The sequence below is a fragment of the Poecile atricapillus genome, chromosome 1 (genome assembly GCF_030490865.1).
Source record: "Poecile atricapillus isolate bPoeAtr1 chromosome 1, bPoeAtr1.hap1, whole genome shotgun sequence".
NCBI classification, from domain to species: Eukaryota; Metazoa; Chordata; class Aves; order Passeriformes; family Paridae; genus Poecile; species Poecile atricapillus.
The window spans coordinates 80,773,848-80,789,236 of record NC_081249.1 but is presented as its reverse complement, the minus strand read 5'-3'; the positions used below and the strand labels follow the sequence as shown (position 1 = coordinate 80,789,236).

The 15,389-nt window shown below is 41.3% G+C and overlaps 1 protein-coding gene across 2 annotated transcripts in view; it reads right to left on the bottom strand.

The window, feature by feature from the left end:
- Positions 1–12,109, bottom strand: part of NOX4 (NADPH oxidase 4) — a 101,749-nt gene extending 89,640 nt beyond the window's left edge. Inside the window, exons 1-5 of one of the 2 annotated variants that reach the window (XM_058855581.1) lie at positions 11,986–12,109; positions 11,143–11,238; positions 2,003–2,113; positions 1,022–1,106; positions 273–370 (exon numbers count right to left, since the gene is read on the bottom strand). In XM_058855581.1, coding sequence (XP_058711564.1) covers positions 273–370; positions 1,022–1,106; positions 2,003–2,113; positions 11,143–11,238; positions 11,986–12,042 — 447 coding nt within the window. In that variant the 5' untranslated portion in view covers positions 12,043–12,109. Of the gene's footprint in view, positions 1–272; positions 371–1,021; positions 1,107–2,002; positions 2,114–11,142; positions 11,239–11,985 lie in introns of those variants that run through there. The other variant, XM_058855589.1, reaches the window with a different exon arrangement.
- Positions 12,110–15,389: the final 3,280 nt, after the last annotated feature.

Below are 15,389 nucleotides of genomic sequence, written 5' to 3'. Positions count from 1 at the left end.
AGCAGAATAGAAGCAAGAGAACAAGGTGCAAGGTGAAAAATTTTGATGATTGCATTCTCCATCTAATAATCAAACAGGACTGAACCTTGCTGGCTTTAATATATGCTTTGTCCAGAGAAATAAATAAAATCCACAGGAATCCACACGATGGTGAGTTTTCAGTGCACAAAACAGGAGCACTGTGTGGATCACACAATGGCACTGAATACGCAAATATTCATATATTTAAATTACATGCTTAATACCAACATATGAAACGAAAGCTGGCTCACCTCACCACGATAGTTTGCTGCATTTAGGGTCACAAATTCTTCATTGTAGTTCTCAGAGAAGTTAAGAGCATTCACCAGATGTGCAGCAACATGTAAGACTAAAAAAACCCAAAAAACTGAGTAAAACTGAGGATCTGTAAACAAATGATGTATGTTCCCTGTGGCCACCCAGGCGCCAAGATATAATCACATCACCTGCATGAGATATACCAGGGACTAAGGAATTCTTAATTATTTTTCAAGAGTAAATCAGCTTACAAATATCAATGACAGAAAGCTGTATGTATTTTAGGATTTTTTTTTTTTAACACTAGAGCAATGATTTCTGTACTGCAATGCTTCAGCTGAGAGACAACATTCAAAGGTGTCCAGCCAAGAGTATTTCTTCTTCACCAAACTGAGTAGTTGTCTCTGCTGCTCCCCCCTCTGCAGGTAAGCCCTGCTTTTTCACTCACATTCCTTAGGCACAATGAGGGTTCACTTCAAATAGCAGATTTTGACCTGATCTCACATACCTGTCTTCTAAGAAACTGGCATTTTAAGGAAAGGCTTGACACTAGAATGTATGCCCATGTGTTTAAAGCAAAAAAATGAATCAAAACCCACACACATTCGAGAAAGAATTTACAATTTAAGACAAGCAAGCACAGAGCAAGACTACCCCCAAATGTACTGCAGCAGAAAAACCTCAAAATACTGCATCAACGTGCTTCCAAAACATGCTGCTGCTCAGCACAGTAAGATCTCACCTGAAAAGACGCATATTGTAACACCACACGTCACATGGAAAGTTTTACTTTTATCTAGCAGCCTTCTGGTTTTCTTGCTGGCAACCTAGTAAGAGAAGAATTCAAGCATTCTCTTCCAAAACAAAGCAAAGAAAAAAATACGAACAACAACTGTGGTGACATAATAGCAGCTTCAGTTTTTACTAAGTTTAACCCCTTTGGAAGCATAGTATCTAAATTTAAAAACTACTGGATTATGCCAAGGAGACAATTTTGAGGACTTAATGAAGAAATTACACAGCTGTCAAGAGTACATAATGTACCTCCTGGCCTTAATATTTAGGAAATCCAGCATTAATTGTGAAGGCATCACTGACTCATTTATAAGCAAGATCAAAAGGAATGGTATATTTGCATACATATGTGCCCCTGTAGGCATCAAATATTCTAGGTATTGTCACATGATTAACAGAACTCACAGGTTCAATTTGCAAGCACCTAGCAAACACAAATGTTCCTCAAAAGCGTTATTTATGTTTCTGTAAAAGCAACTGGCAAATCATAAAGAAGCTAAACCACTGTTTCTCCCATGATAACAAATTTATCAGGTAGGGTATTTTTATAGAAAGTTCTGTCACCTCCAGTAGGATACTTGTAAAGACAATGTTTGGCTCAGTTGAACTCTACCAGGAAGCACAAGAGAGGACACATATATCTCTAATATAAGAGTTTTGGAAAGACAGAGGTTACAGCTCCAGCTCCACAACTCTCTATCCCTCAAAAATGCACTGAAGAAACCACCCTCTCAACAGGTCAAATCAAACCAGACAATGCCTCTCTTCAAAGGAGTCATGAATCTAAACTGAATGTCTGATACTTGCACCATTCAAAGCACATAGTGTAGAACAAACAGGGATGCAACAGATTGTTTTCTGTAATTTTTATACTAAGCAGAGACCAGGGCCCTCTTCCCAAGCGCAGCTTTCCGAGGACAGCACTTACCTTCTGGGATCCGCGCAGGAAGGCCAAGAGAACACGGCACATCGGGAGCAGGACAAGGCAGCAGTTGAAATTGAGGACAGATGCCGAAGCTCTGCTAACACACAATCCTAGCTGAACAAACATTGCAAGAGTTAGATTACAGGGAGAAAGGAATGGTATGTGTGTCAGTACTGCCTCTCTTTTTCTTGGCTGTGAAACCAAATGGTTCCCATGCTCCCTGACGCATCAGAATAGTGGAGATTCATGGTGTTTTACTGTACTGGAGAAACTATGGTACACTCAGCATGCTATCCTGACCTCACAGGGAAGGAAACAGCTGTCATCTTTGCATCAAGAAGTTAGGGAAAATTAATTTTGTCAGCAATAAATGACAGCTTTCTACCAGAAGTCTTAATATCCTCATCAGTGCCCAAAGTCACATGGAACAAAACACCTGAGACAACAGTAAGGGTCCACTGAGAAATCACCTGAAAGCTTCAACAGACATAACTAAATAAAAAACTATAAACAAATATATATTACGATGACAGTAGACAGCCACTCGAGTGTAAAGATTTTTTCTTAAGCCACAAAAAGATGTAAAAAAATATTGATTCAAACTGAAATGCTCATAGTGCTTCAAGGACTGTTACAGAACTCATCCATTCACATTAAAAAATGCTGTATTTGGACAAAAAGAAAGTAGGTTTTCATCAGTTTAACTGCTCAATAACTAGAACTGTAATGAAATCTAATTTCACTAATGCTTTCACTGATATATTTGGAACTTACATAATTAGAACAAAAACACTTGTCAAATAAATGAACAAAGCACACATTCATGTCATAAACCTGAATTTTTAATCTCATTATATTATCTCATTCATTTATGACTTTTAAAAGTTAGCAAAATGCCATTGTTCTCCTAGTTATTAGTTTGAATTACCATTTTACTAGCTTATATAAAAGATGCTTTTAGACTGTCAACAGATTTCTGGAAGGCTATTTCTTACACTGTTCTCAAAACCCCAAGTATTTCAACTCCTGAATAAATTAGTAAAAAAGTATTATAATATTAAAGATAACTCAAATAATGCACAAGAATGTGAATGAGTTGAACAGGTACAAATTATCTAATAAAAATTACTTAAGAATTATTACCTTTTTAAAATGAAACTCTATGTAAAAAACTGAGCATATTTTACTTTCTCAGACAAAAAGAATTAATCTGTGAAACATTTATCATATTCTTATCTTTGTTATCACTAAGAAACAAAATTTACAGACTTAAGTTTGTGTCACAGAAATGGATGAAAAAATAAGCTAGTAAAAGCAAACCAAATACTGTACTTCAGAATATCTTGCAAGATCTCAAGCACAACAGTATGAAAAGGTTTCTAAATACCAGTACCATAAAATATTACAACTGCCTGCTCTCACAGTTAGGAACATCCATGTACCTCACTTGCTCTGCAGCACACCTGGGCACAGCACCAGGAGTCAAACAGAACGTAATGTTCAATCTACCTGAAGAACCAAGCTCTGCACCTAAAACCTTTTTCTCTTCCAGCTACTTTACATTTTTAGTTAGTCCTGACTGCTAGGGACCTCCTCACCAGACCCTACCAGCTTCCACAGAACAGAGCAGTCACAAGGGCACCCTTCTTCAAAAGCTGTCCATGAGAAGTAGGAGCAATTACCCACAGAATGTGCTCTACCTTGTTCTCTACCATGCAAATGTGGGATCTCCAGCCAAAATCCCAGCAACAGATCATCTCCAACCTACTGAATGATAGAAAATAAGACTAAAATGAGCCACATCACTTAGTTCTTTCCCACTCTCCAGATGTCCTCTACTATTTCTTCCAATGTACTGTTAGTCTTCCTCCTTACATAAAATCTCCCTTACTTCTATTTCATCTGTTACTTCACTCTGATCACTTGCGCAATGAGAATTTTTCTTGCTACTCCTTCCTCATAAGCCACGTTCTTCAGACCTTAGGCCATTCTCTCCTCCCTACTCTGGACCCTTCCAACTGGAAGTGACCCCTTGGAACAGACTGGACTTACTGAAAAGAAAAATGTCTCTATAATGTACTGTTTGCATATACAACACTGTCATTATTTTCATTAAATCCTCAAAAGAGAAGACAAAAATGAGCTATACACCTCATTGAAGCAATAACTTCAGAAACATGATCATTAAAACATAAGAATTTTTATTGGGGCTTACTGATGTACTACACTACTGCAGTGATTAAATGGGAATGACTTGAAAAACTCAAGAATTATGTAGAAATAATGTTATGCAAATTCCAGAAGTAAAGTGAATCATTTTTGTATCTGTTGGCTAATATCCAAAATCTGAAAAAGTTGCAATATCATTAATAAGCAGTTTGAAAATTTTAATAACTTTTGTTGAATGACCAATGTGAGCCATCATTAGTTTCTCAAGAATTTATGTTGTCTTTGAGTTTAAACATAAACTAGGTATTACATCAGTTATTCAAGACTTCCTTTACTAAGGACAATAATTTTTCTTACAAAGAGTCAACAAAACAATAGTTTGGTCTAGAAGAGAATCAATTCCACACTGTATGGTGTTAAATAAATTAAGTAACTCCTGTCAGAGTTCAAGAAGCATTTGGACAACACTATCAGGCACATGGTATCAGGCACATGTCTTGGGATGTTCTGCCCAGGGCCAGGCGTTGGATTGATGGGTCCCTCCCAGCTCAGCATATTCTGTGATTCCAAGTAAAATGCCGAACAACTGAACAAGTATGAATCACCAATGATGCGTAGAAAAAGGCTGTTCTACAAACCTTCCTTTGTTTTTCTCCACTATTTAACAAACAGCAAATATTCATTCACAATGCAATTATTATGGAAGAATGTCCTTACATTCATTATAATTCAATGGTATCAACACCTGTACCTAGATGAAAAAAAAAAAAGAAAAAAAAAAGAAAGAAGAGACGAGCAAACAACTACTTAAATATGTACTTCCAAGAAAATATGATTCAAATATTAAAATATAGTTACCAATGGCTCATGTAAGGTTTTATCCTGAAGAAATAAGGTTCAACAATATCTTCTGCAACAAGCCCATGAATGATTTGCAAACTATGGTAAATACATTTGGAAATTCTTAGAACCAAAATTCATGCAAGAAGAAAAAGAGTTTAAGTTTGCTCTTAATATATAAACAAAAGCTAAAAATATTACCATGAAACTAATTCTTTCCAAATGGTTTCCAAGAGATCTCTTTCTTAACTTCCTTTGCATTGCCTGGGAGGCATAGTAACAAATTAACACAGTACATTGTTGGATTTTTAAACAATAATAGAATAAAGGATGATTTTTGCTCCAAGGCAACTCACTGGGCCTAGAAGGGAATATATATCCTTATTAAGTAATTAAGAAATGAGAGAAATATAATCCTATTTTCTTCCTGAAGTTTTTACTGTCCTAAAAAAAAAAAAAGTTATTGCATGTTACTAGCACATGAAGTTTCTGCAGGATCAAAAAGAAAAAAAAACCACACATAAAATGTCTGCATGACGCTGTTTTATCCAGCTTTGCTGATCCTAAATCCAAGCATTTGACCACCTCTTTCCATAATCTGCCTACCTGGTACAACATACACTGGTATCTGATTTCATGTTGGAGCAAAGAGGCATAGAAAAACTAAAGGATTACTCAAATTTACAGACTAAATCTGTGGCAAAAATGGGAGGCAACTGGACCATCCACAAACTCACATCCTAAAAACTAGGTTAGATTTTTCTTCCAGACAAGTATAAAGGAATTGCCACCTTCTCCAAAGCAGCATAAAGAGCTCCAGAATGTAAGTTCTCCAGTTATCCCTGTCTGATGTACAATCCCACAGAAATCCAGATGGACTCCTGGCTGTGCTCACACAACATACAAAGTAGGACAGAGAAGCGAAGAGTCGCATCTCGTTGTGTCTTGCCATCAGTGAGAATGAAAATGAGAAAATAAGCTTCCTCTGTTAGGAAAAGGAGCTTTCTCTGTTAAGCAGATGATCTCAGTAATAGATTGAGGGCTGAAGTACCTTCCTGTGTACCCCAAAATTCCCCAAAGTTCATCAGTTATAAATACAGAGATGAACGTTACCTGCAACTGCTATGCACAGAAATCTGGTATTCGATACGTGCCTGAAAAATTAAGATTTCAATGAATACTGTCATATCTCACCTTTTAATTCAATCTTGAATCAAAAAAAAAATGTTAGAATAATGCAAAGCCTTCCACACCTGAGAGTGATGTGATTCTGTTTCTCAAGACTTTACTACCTACAAGCAATAAACCTAAACAGGTCATGGTGCAACAGAGACATCATACTTGATGCTGTCTCTTAGAGTCTTGCTTTAAATTTTTTCACTCTTCTTTGGTTCAGGGCACCATGAAAGGTTCTGGCAAGACTCACAAGACACATGCTGCTCTGTAGACACCTGTCACAGACCACCTCCCCAGATCAGTACTTGAGCAGCTAAAATCAGTTGTTTCCCTAGGTGGAACAAACTGTGCTACACAACATGTCTCCTTTTGACCCAGCCTCCTTTTCTTCAAGGAGTATTCCTTCTCTTGAGGAACAGGGCACTGATAATCTAAGATGAAGGACAGAACTGAACTGTATACACAGCAATTATTCCCCTTAGGCCTGTCAAATCTGGCTGGAGATCTAGCAACAAAGATACGAAGCAGCTGAAAAGAAGGAAAATGTGAGCGTAGGGGAAACCTACCAGAACCTGTGAAAATTTCTACAAAAGTGTGGCTTGGTTTTATTCCTGAAGAAGGAAGGTTTCAAAGAAGGACTCTGTAAATCCCAATCTCATGTACTGCAACCCTTCAAAGATTATATTAAGTGGTGCAATATTTTTTAATATGTATGGGCCATCTACCCTGCACTGCTGGGAATCAGTATTCTTCCTGTTCACTTATAACTCATCACACAGGCATCCTTTGAAGATTTTCCATCTCTTCTCGTCTAAATGCTCCTGTTTTATACGCAGTGCCTTTGTGTAGGATGTACTCCTCCTTCTGCTTAAATCAGTCATTCAAATTGAAGAAAGCACCTAACTTAATCTTGAGTGCAGTAATAACTTCCAACTTCTCTGATAATCTCCAAGCAAAGGATCAAGATACACAACACCCTCCAACACTAAGACATCAGGGGGTAAGCAGGTTGCAGTGTAGTTGTGTAACAATCAATGAAAGTGGAATTTGGTCTCAATTAGTAAAATCTCTGTCGTTATGATAAACTAGCAAGGAGAGACATGAAAGCTACTGGAACATCTGGAACATATTCCAAGGTGACAAATGCTATGCACTATACTGAACACTAAGAAGGCAGAAACTATACAGATAAAAAAGAGAAGCAGGACTTTTTCTTTTCAGCCCTGTTTTCAGTTATTCAGTCTTTTCCCAAAGAGATCCTTCTGTCTGCATTTTCTTCACTCTGGTCTGAAACACAGAAGCTTATCTCTTTCATTAACATTTGATTACATTACAGTTATTTGAGCAGGGACAAGAGAGGGAATGGGGAAAGAGAGACTCTTCATGGCATGGCAAAGTGATCTCAAAGCTCTTTCTGCTCACAGGGGACTCAAACAACAAGACACGAGCATTTCATTCAATGCTGTTAAAGCGAGACTTGAGTTCTAAAAGGCAAATTCCAAGTTCATGACTGATTTTTTTTGATCAGGCACAATCAAACTTGTTGGACAAAAATACAGAGAGAAATCCTGAAGTCTGTGAAGAAATCAGTCTGGACAATTTCACTGACTGAGCGGACCAAAATCTCCAATAATGAAGATTTTGGAGTCAAGTAATTTAAGACCCTTTCTGAAACTCATACCTACTACACACTACAGAACCTGTCATGAACACAAAGATGAGAATATTCCTTTACTCTTTGCCAAACTCTTTTATAAGAAATTCAGGTCTGTTGGGGATTTCTTCACAGGCTTCTCTTAAGCAATATAAGACCACAAGTTAACATCTATCAAATCATTAAAAAAAATGAAATTTTTTAATCTGAATTGTGTTTTTGAACCAGTGTCAATTAATGCATTCATACTGCAAGACTGTTACAAGCAATTCAGTATCAAAAGGGATGGTTCATCAAAGCAAAAGTACTGGAAAGGGATTTATATTCGCTAGGTTCTGGTAAACTTTCACTGCAAGCTTTATGCAGCCACAGAATTATTCTGGTTGGAAGAGACCTCAGGATGTCTCTGTTCAAACCCCGTGTTATAAATATGTTCAACAGCAAACTCAGATTAAGTTTGCTCAGGGCTTTTTGCCCAATTAGGTTTTGAAAACTCCCAGGGATAGGGATTGCACAGTAAAGAGTTTGTGGCTTCATCAACAGAAGTCAAACTGAGTGAAGCAGAGATACTTGACACAAAATAACACTAAGTTTCCTGGTACATAAAAAGTTGATCAACCTCCTCCTACGACTTTACCGCCTTCTACTTATTTGTTCTTTGCACTTCCAGTACACCACCATGATTTTAGTGCCTGTTTATAGGTGTAGAATTAAGGAACAGAAAGATTGTCATTGAAAGACTGAGTGAGAGTTAGATACCTAAACAATTTTTAAATCCTGTCCTAAAGTATCTTGTTCAATATCACAGAGAATGCAATTAGAAAAGAATAAATCTGAGCCTTGTTCTTCTGTAGACAACTGAAGGGAAGTAAATCACTTCAGTGAGCACTGAATGAAAGACCAACCCCATTCTTTCTCCTTCTTCACATCAGAAAGGAGATGTGCATGAAAACATGGCACAGTTGAATATACTCAGAATATTCAGTCCAAGATCTCATTTCATATCACACTCTAATTTCCTAAAGCAACTCCTCTTGTTCTCCATTCTGTTACTTGGTAAACAACAAAATTACCTGTGGTAAATCTTTCCATGCTGCAAGTGCAGAAGTTCTTAAGGCAATTATAGCCTACTGTAGCATATTAAGAAAGAAAAAAAGCCAACTCCTTAGGAGACCTCACTGAAAAAAATAGAAACTTTTTGAACTCAAAAAGTGCCACTTCTTTTAGGCAACTTTGTTAGCTCTCTGGAAAATGGAATCAGTTGTCATGGAGGTATACATTAAATAGTTCCATCTGTTAAGACAAAAAATATCATCTGTTGAATTATAAACAAAGAATTTAAATCTCAAAACCTTTAGACACCAAGAAATGGTGCAGAGGCTCTGCAAACCACTCACACATGCACAGAACAGAGAGGAATGTTACTTAGATGGGCCATGGGTCAGTGGCTGTACAAGCCAATAGAGAAAAAGAGGAGGGGCAAGAAGTCCCTGTGGAAGGCAACTGCAGCTGTAGCATTGCTTATGCCATCTCCTGAAAAAACCAAATTGGGTTCAGTTTTCCTGACCCTTGCAAAATAATCTCTATGATTAATATGCATACACAGATATAATGAAGAGAAAGGATAAAGCTAACTTTGGGCTCTACTGAAAATATTTAGATGAACTGTAAAAAGTGAATTCCAAGTACATTTTACAGTCTTTAGTATTTTCAAAATGTTAAAATTAGTTTTATAACTTTGACCAAAAGTGTCTTTTAGACTTAGCTCTTCATTTTTAATCTGATTTTAGAAGTCCCTAAATTCTGTGGTATTTTTTCCCACAGTAGCAGACACAATTATACAAACTCAAAATCGTGACTTCTAGTCCTTACCTCCTGACCAAGACAAGGAATTTGTTGCCCGAGTCATCTCACTGGTTCTGAACACATATTAAGTTACTTTGCAAGTGTCTTCCATTTTGAAGTATGAGAAAACCAAAAAAGATCCCAACCAGATGATGAGCTGGTATGAGGCAGACGAGTCATCTGAATTGAATCTGGTCCAACATGTTACCCAAGAACATTCACTTTACAAACAACCCATTTGCTCCACCAGGAACAAACACAGCTTTCAAATGGATACACTGGGCTGCAAAGCCACTAAAAATTAAGGTAAAATTAAACATGTTTTCATGCTTTTTCTGTCAAGAAAGTCACCACCCTGAAGGATCTAATTACTGTCATTCCCTTCTTTTTTGCACTATCTTTGCTAAGATTCATTCTTGAACACATCTGAATCAACCATAAGGAGAAAGGTAAAAAAAGGAGAAAACTGTATCAACTCAACTGATCTCCAAGCAAGATCACAAAACCTTATGGTACTGGCTAGTTATGACAATATCAGCCATGTGAAACTAAATACCCTGGATTTACCAAAAATAAACCCCAGAGGCTCTACAGGAGATTAGAACGTACATCATCTGTGTTTAATCCATGACAACTTTCTATTGAAATCCATTCCTGAGTATGACATAGTGTTACAAAGCACCACGTTATTCAGCCACTTTTTCCCAGATTGTCAAATTCTGAGCAACCCATGGGCATTTTCCAGAAAGATGTTAACTCTTACTCTGTGCCTTTTTAGATAGAAATTTTTTTTTCAAATTACTACAATGGGTAACTTCCCAAGGCAGGCTGGTATCTTACGTCTCCAAAGTATCTTTTTGGGTTCATCTGTTGATGGTGGGTATTGCCCTTGCTAAATCAAAATACCTGAATGTTCATTAAACCATCCAGAATCAAAGAACTTACTACTAGAAAACAAAGCTAAAGTTACATACATTACAGTGGATTTACACAGAACAGAGTATCCATTAGAATGATGAAGACTGAAAAGAACTAAGACTTATTAAAAGAAGTCCTTCAGCAAGCATGTATATGACAATAACTGGTTCAAAAAGAATTTGCCAACATGAGTCCATAGCTTGGTTAATGTGTTGATGACAAGAAGTGGAGCTTCAGTCATTTGTTGAGCACGTCTGTGTTCCTGTGAGCCTGTCTGCTGCTGGGAACATCAGGGGAGGAGAGAGGAGGGAAAAGAATAGCTGTCCCACACTTTACTGGCTCTTTTTCTTCTCAACAGTGCTCACTTTCTATTCTTAAATGATTGTCAGAAGTATACCAGTAATTTCTTACTTGATCTTTCCCCACTTTGAAAAGTTAACAGGCAGTTTGTGTCATCTTTGACTAGCAAATGCATTCTGCCCCTTATCCCATCCTAAAGCATCCAATTTCCAGGGCAAAAAGTAATGTCCAGGTCACTCACCCCTAACATCTGATGCAAATAATAATACTGTAGCCCTTGATTATAAAGCAGGAAGGTTTTCCCGAAGAGCCATACATTGACGGAGAGCCAGAAAAACTGAAACGAAACAGAAACAAGAGATTGTAAGTGAAAGTTACATGTGAAAACTTTTCTGGGTTCACTTCATTCATAAAACTCACAGGTTTGTAGTTTCATAAACATAAGTAATGAAATGGGAAAGCAAACTCCATGTGCATAGTATGTTTTAAAGTGTTAAAAGGAAGTGCCCCTATGTGGGCAATTTTCACTTTTATTGAACTTCACAAAACTTTTTGTGTCTTAACGACAACCAAGAGCTGGCAAAGCACCCCCATACAAGACTCCGTCCCAAATCTTTAGCTGGATGTTGCATTTAAGAGCCTCAAAGAATAAAAAACAACAACAAAGAGACAAAGGAAGAAAGAACTCGACTTCCAAGAAGTTGCATCTTCTCCCCGAAACTTTCCCAAAGGGAGTCTAACAAAGAGCAAGCACACCCGCACGGCGTGTGCCATCCCGGCAGGGCACGGACGCTGGCACTGTCCCGGGCCGTGGCACCCGCGTGCATCCATCCATCCATCCCTGCCAGCCGCGCACCGGGACGGAGCACATCCCGCCCGCCCTTCCGAGCCTGGCACCCGCCCGGCGCCCTGCCCCGCACACCGGGACCCCTGCCCCGCTCGCCGGGAAAAGGTGCCCCGGCCGTCCCGACCCGCGGGGCAGCCCCCGGGCCGGCCCCCGCCGCCTGCCAGGACCCACCGGCCCCGCCTGAGCCTCCTCCGCGGGTCAGCCCCGCCGAGGGGACCCCCCCGGGGCCGCCCCTACCAGGAAGAGGTGCTTGCTCCCCTCGTTGGCCAGCCAGCTCCTCCAGGACAGCGCCATGGTGCGGGACGCCCGCGGGGCAGGACCGAGGGTGGGGGGCGCCGGGCGAGCCCTCCTTTTCAGCCGGGCCGAGCCGCCCTCCCCTCTCCCCACCCCTCACCCCCCGCCCTGTCTTCCGGCCGCCGGGGCGTAGCGCTCCGGCCCCGCCGCGCCGCCGGCCAGCCCCCGGCTCCGTCCCGCCGGCGCTGCCCCTTTGTCCGCGGCCGAGCGCCCCGGGACCCGCAGCGCAGCCGCCCGGGGCACGGCGGGGTCGGGGGGACATCCCCGGAGGGTAGCGTGCCCTGCCCTGCCCCACCGCGCTGCGGTGCGGCCGCTTCCTCGCATGCCCCGCCCTGGGGAGAGCGTTTCCCGCAGAGAATCCCGTCCGGGGGGATCCCACTTTCCCGATCCCCCATCCCCGCCCGGGCTGAAATGTGATACAAGAAAGCTGGAGGGAGCGGGGGAGCAGCCGTGCATGCAATTGCTCTGCAGTTCGGGTGAAACAAAGAGGCTGTCCAAGAAACTACTGTTCGGGTACTACGTGAGGCCCTCGAAAGCCGGGAAGGGACAGGCTGTGTTATTTTTTTGAAGTCTGATCCTGCTCCATCAGGTGTCCCTGGAGGACGCTGGAAGAGGCCGCCTCCTGTGTGCCGGCACAGCGGGTGTGCCGTGGAACGGCAGCCAAGAAAAAGGGGCTATGGGCAGTTCCACATCCAGCGTCCAGAGTCCGGGTTGCTGCGCTTTGTCGGCAGTCTGCTTTTACTGGTGGTCTTCGTGTTTAGCTTGGGTTTGAGGAGGGTGGGGTTTGAGGGAAAGTTGCACCGGATACTGATTTTTATATTAAGAAAAAGGTTTTTTAAAACATGCTAGTTGCTAGCAGCTTTCAAACAGGACAGCCTTGTGAGTCGAGAGAACAGTTCCACCAGGCACTGTGGTGCACTCCTTGGTCCTTGAGATAGCAGCAGCAGTTGCAGGCAGCAGCAGAGCAAGGCTGGTTTTCTGGGAGATTCCAAGTCCAAGGCGTGGTGCTGAGTAGTCTCATCCAGTCCAGTTTGAGCTGGCTGTCTTTCTCTTATTATCTGAAAAGCTGCCTTATGAAAGTGTCCTTGTGAGCCTCACACCGAGGGTCCAGAGAAGAATGGAAGGGGGCAAATTGCCATCTTTCTGCAGTTTGTGTAAAGGTTGAGGGAATGTCTGACCCAGGTGTGGTCCTGGGAATAAAGAGTACACGTAGGGCATGGCACCTTTGAAATTCAGTTGAGGTTATTTTTGCTGCAACAGGAGCTCCATCTCAACAAGTGGCAGGATTTCTGTGGCTGTATGAAGTTTTAGGTGAAGCTTTGAAATAGCAGGATTACATCCATTTTATGTCATCTAATAACACTAAAAGGAAAACTAGTGAAAGGGAAAATACATATTTTGAATTTAAGACTCAATAGAACCATAGTTTGGTGCCAAAGCAGCCCTAACAGCAGAAGAAATAGTACAGTTTATTTATCTTATTTGCTATTTCCATTCACTTCCTTGCTTCTGTTGTAAAGCTAAGGAAAATGGAAACTGCTTACAGAGAAGCAGATGACAAATCTCTGGACAAGCATGTCAAAGTTGGAATTGCACAAGATAGAACTTGTAGGACATGTCAGGCCTAATAACATGGGGTCTTGGCCAAAACTGAAGCTGAGGAGACACAAACAAAACCAAAATACTTTGCCCATGCTATATTTACCCATTAGAAATGGCTCAGAAAAATCAGCTTATGCAGGATTTGACTGCCCACTCACTCAAAGCTGATGACTCATGAGCCAGCACTTCACTGCCTACTTACAAAGTGCCATAAGGCATGTGGAGCACATGACTCATGCTTGTCCACATTGGATTCTACATCATATCTAGGTACAGAGCAAGGAATGTGTTTTTGTGGAAAACATCCCTATTTTCCTTCTCCCTGGAAACAGCCAAGGGCTTTGAATCATTAGCAAAAGAAGACTCTGGCAAAGACCAGTGCCACACTAATACATCTACATTCTTCCTCCACAGAAAAGGCTAAGTTTTCAGTTTTAAGCCATCCCAGATGTATATGAACGTGTGTTTTAAACTTAAGAGCACTCATAAATGACCATAGATGATAGTTATAATCCAAATAATTAGAAAAGTTGTAGTATGACTCTCAAAGCATTGAGTTCATCTCTGCCTATGACAGTCTCTCTGCTTCATCCTCTGATTATGACAATCTTTGTGCTTTGTCCTAACAACCAGACAGAGCAGTGCCAAGATAGGCAGCCCCTCTGTAGTCACTTTGTGTGGCCAGGTGTTGGTAGTGAGGGGGCCTACAGGAGTGTCTTCTGTGAGAAGCTGCTGGAAGTTTCCTCCATGTCCAGCAGCACTAATTCCAAGAGGCTCCAAGACAGATGTGCCACTGTCCAAGGCTGGGCGAATCAGAAATGGAGGTAATGACTGTGATAACATATTGAAGAAGAAGGAAAAAAAAGTTATCGTGCAGATGTAATTGGGACCAGAGAAGAGCAGGATGAGAACCCATGAGAGGAACAGCCTTGCAGACCCAAGGTCAGTGCAGAAGGAGGGGCAGGACGTGCTCCAGGCACTGGAGCTGAGATTCCCCTGCAGCGTCTGGTGCAGCCCATGGTGAGGCAGCTGTGCCCCTGCAGCCCATGGAGGTCCAAAGGGATGCAGGGCTCCACCTGCAGCCCCTGGAGGAGGCCCATGCTGGAGCAGATGGATGCCTGAGAGGAGGTTGTGAACCCATGGAAGACCCATGATGGAGCAGTCTCCTGGTGGGGACCTGCAGACCCACGGAGAGAGGAGCCCATGCTGGGGCAGGTTTCCTGGTAGGACTTGTAACCTCATGGGGGCCCACACTGGAGCAGCCTGTCTTTGAAGAAGTGCACCACATGGAAGAGTGACCCATACTGTAGCAGTTTGTGGAGAACTGTTGCTGGTGGGATGGTTCCATCTCATTGGAGAAATTAATGGAGAAACGTCTGTCATGGGATGGACCCCATGCTGGAGCAGGGGAAGGATTCCTCTCCCTGAGTAGAGACATAATGACCATAACCTCCTTCCCCTATTTCCCTATGCTGCAGGAGATAGAGCTGGGAAGGAGGGAGGCATGAGGGAAAGGTGTTTTTAAAATCTTGTTTTATTTTTCATTATCCTGCTCTGATTTTGTGAGTAATAAATTCATTTAATAACCCCTATTCCAGTCTGTTTTGCCTGTGACAATATTTGGTGAGTGATCTCTCCCAATTCTTATCTCTACCCATGAACCCTTTTGTTTTATTTTCTCTCCCCTGTCCAGTTGTAGAGAGGAGTGATAGAGAGGCTTTGATGGGTGCCTGGGATCCAGCCAC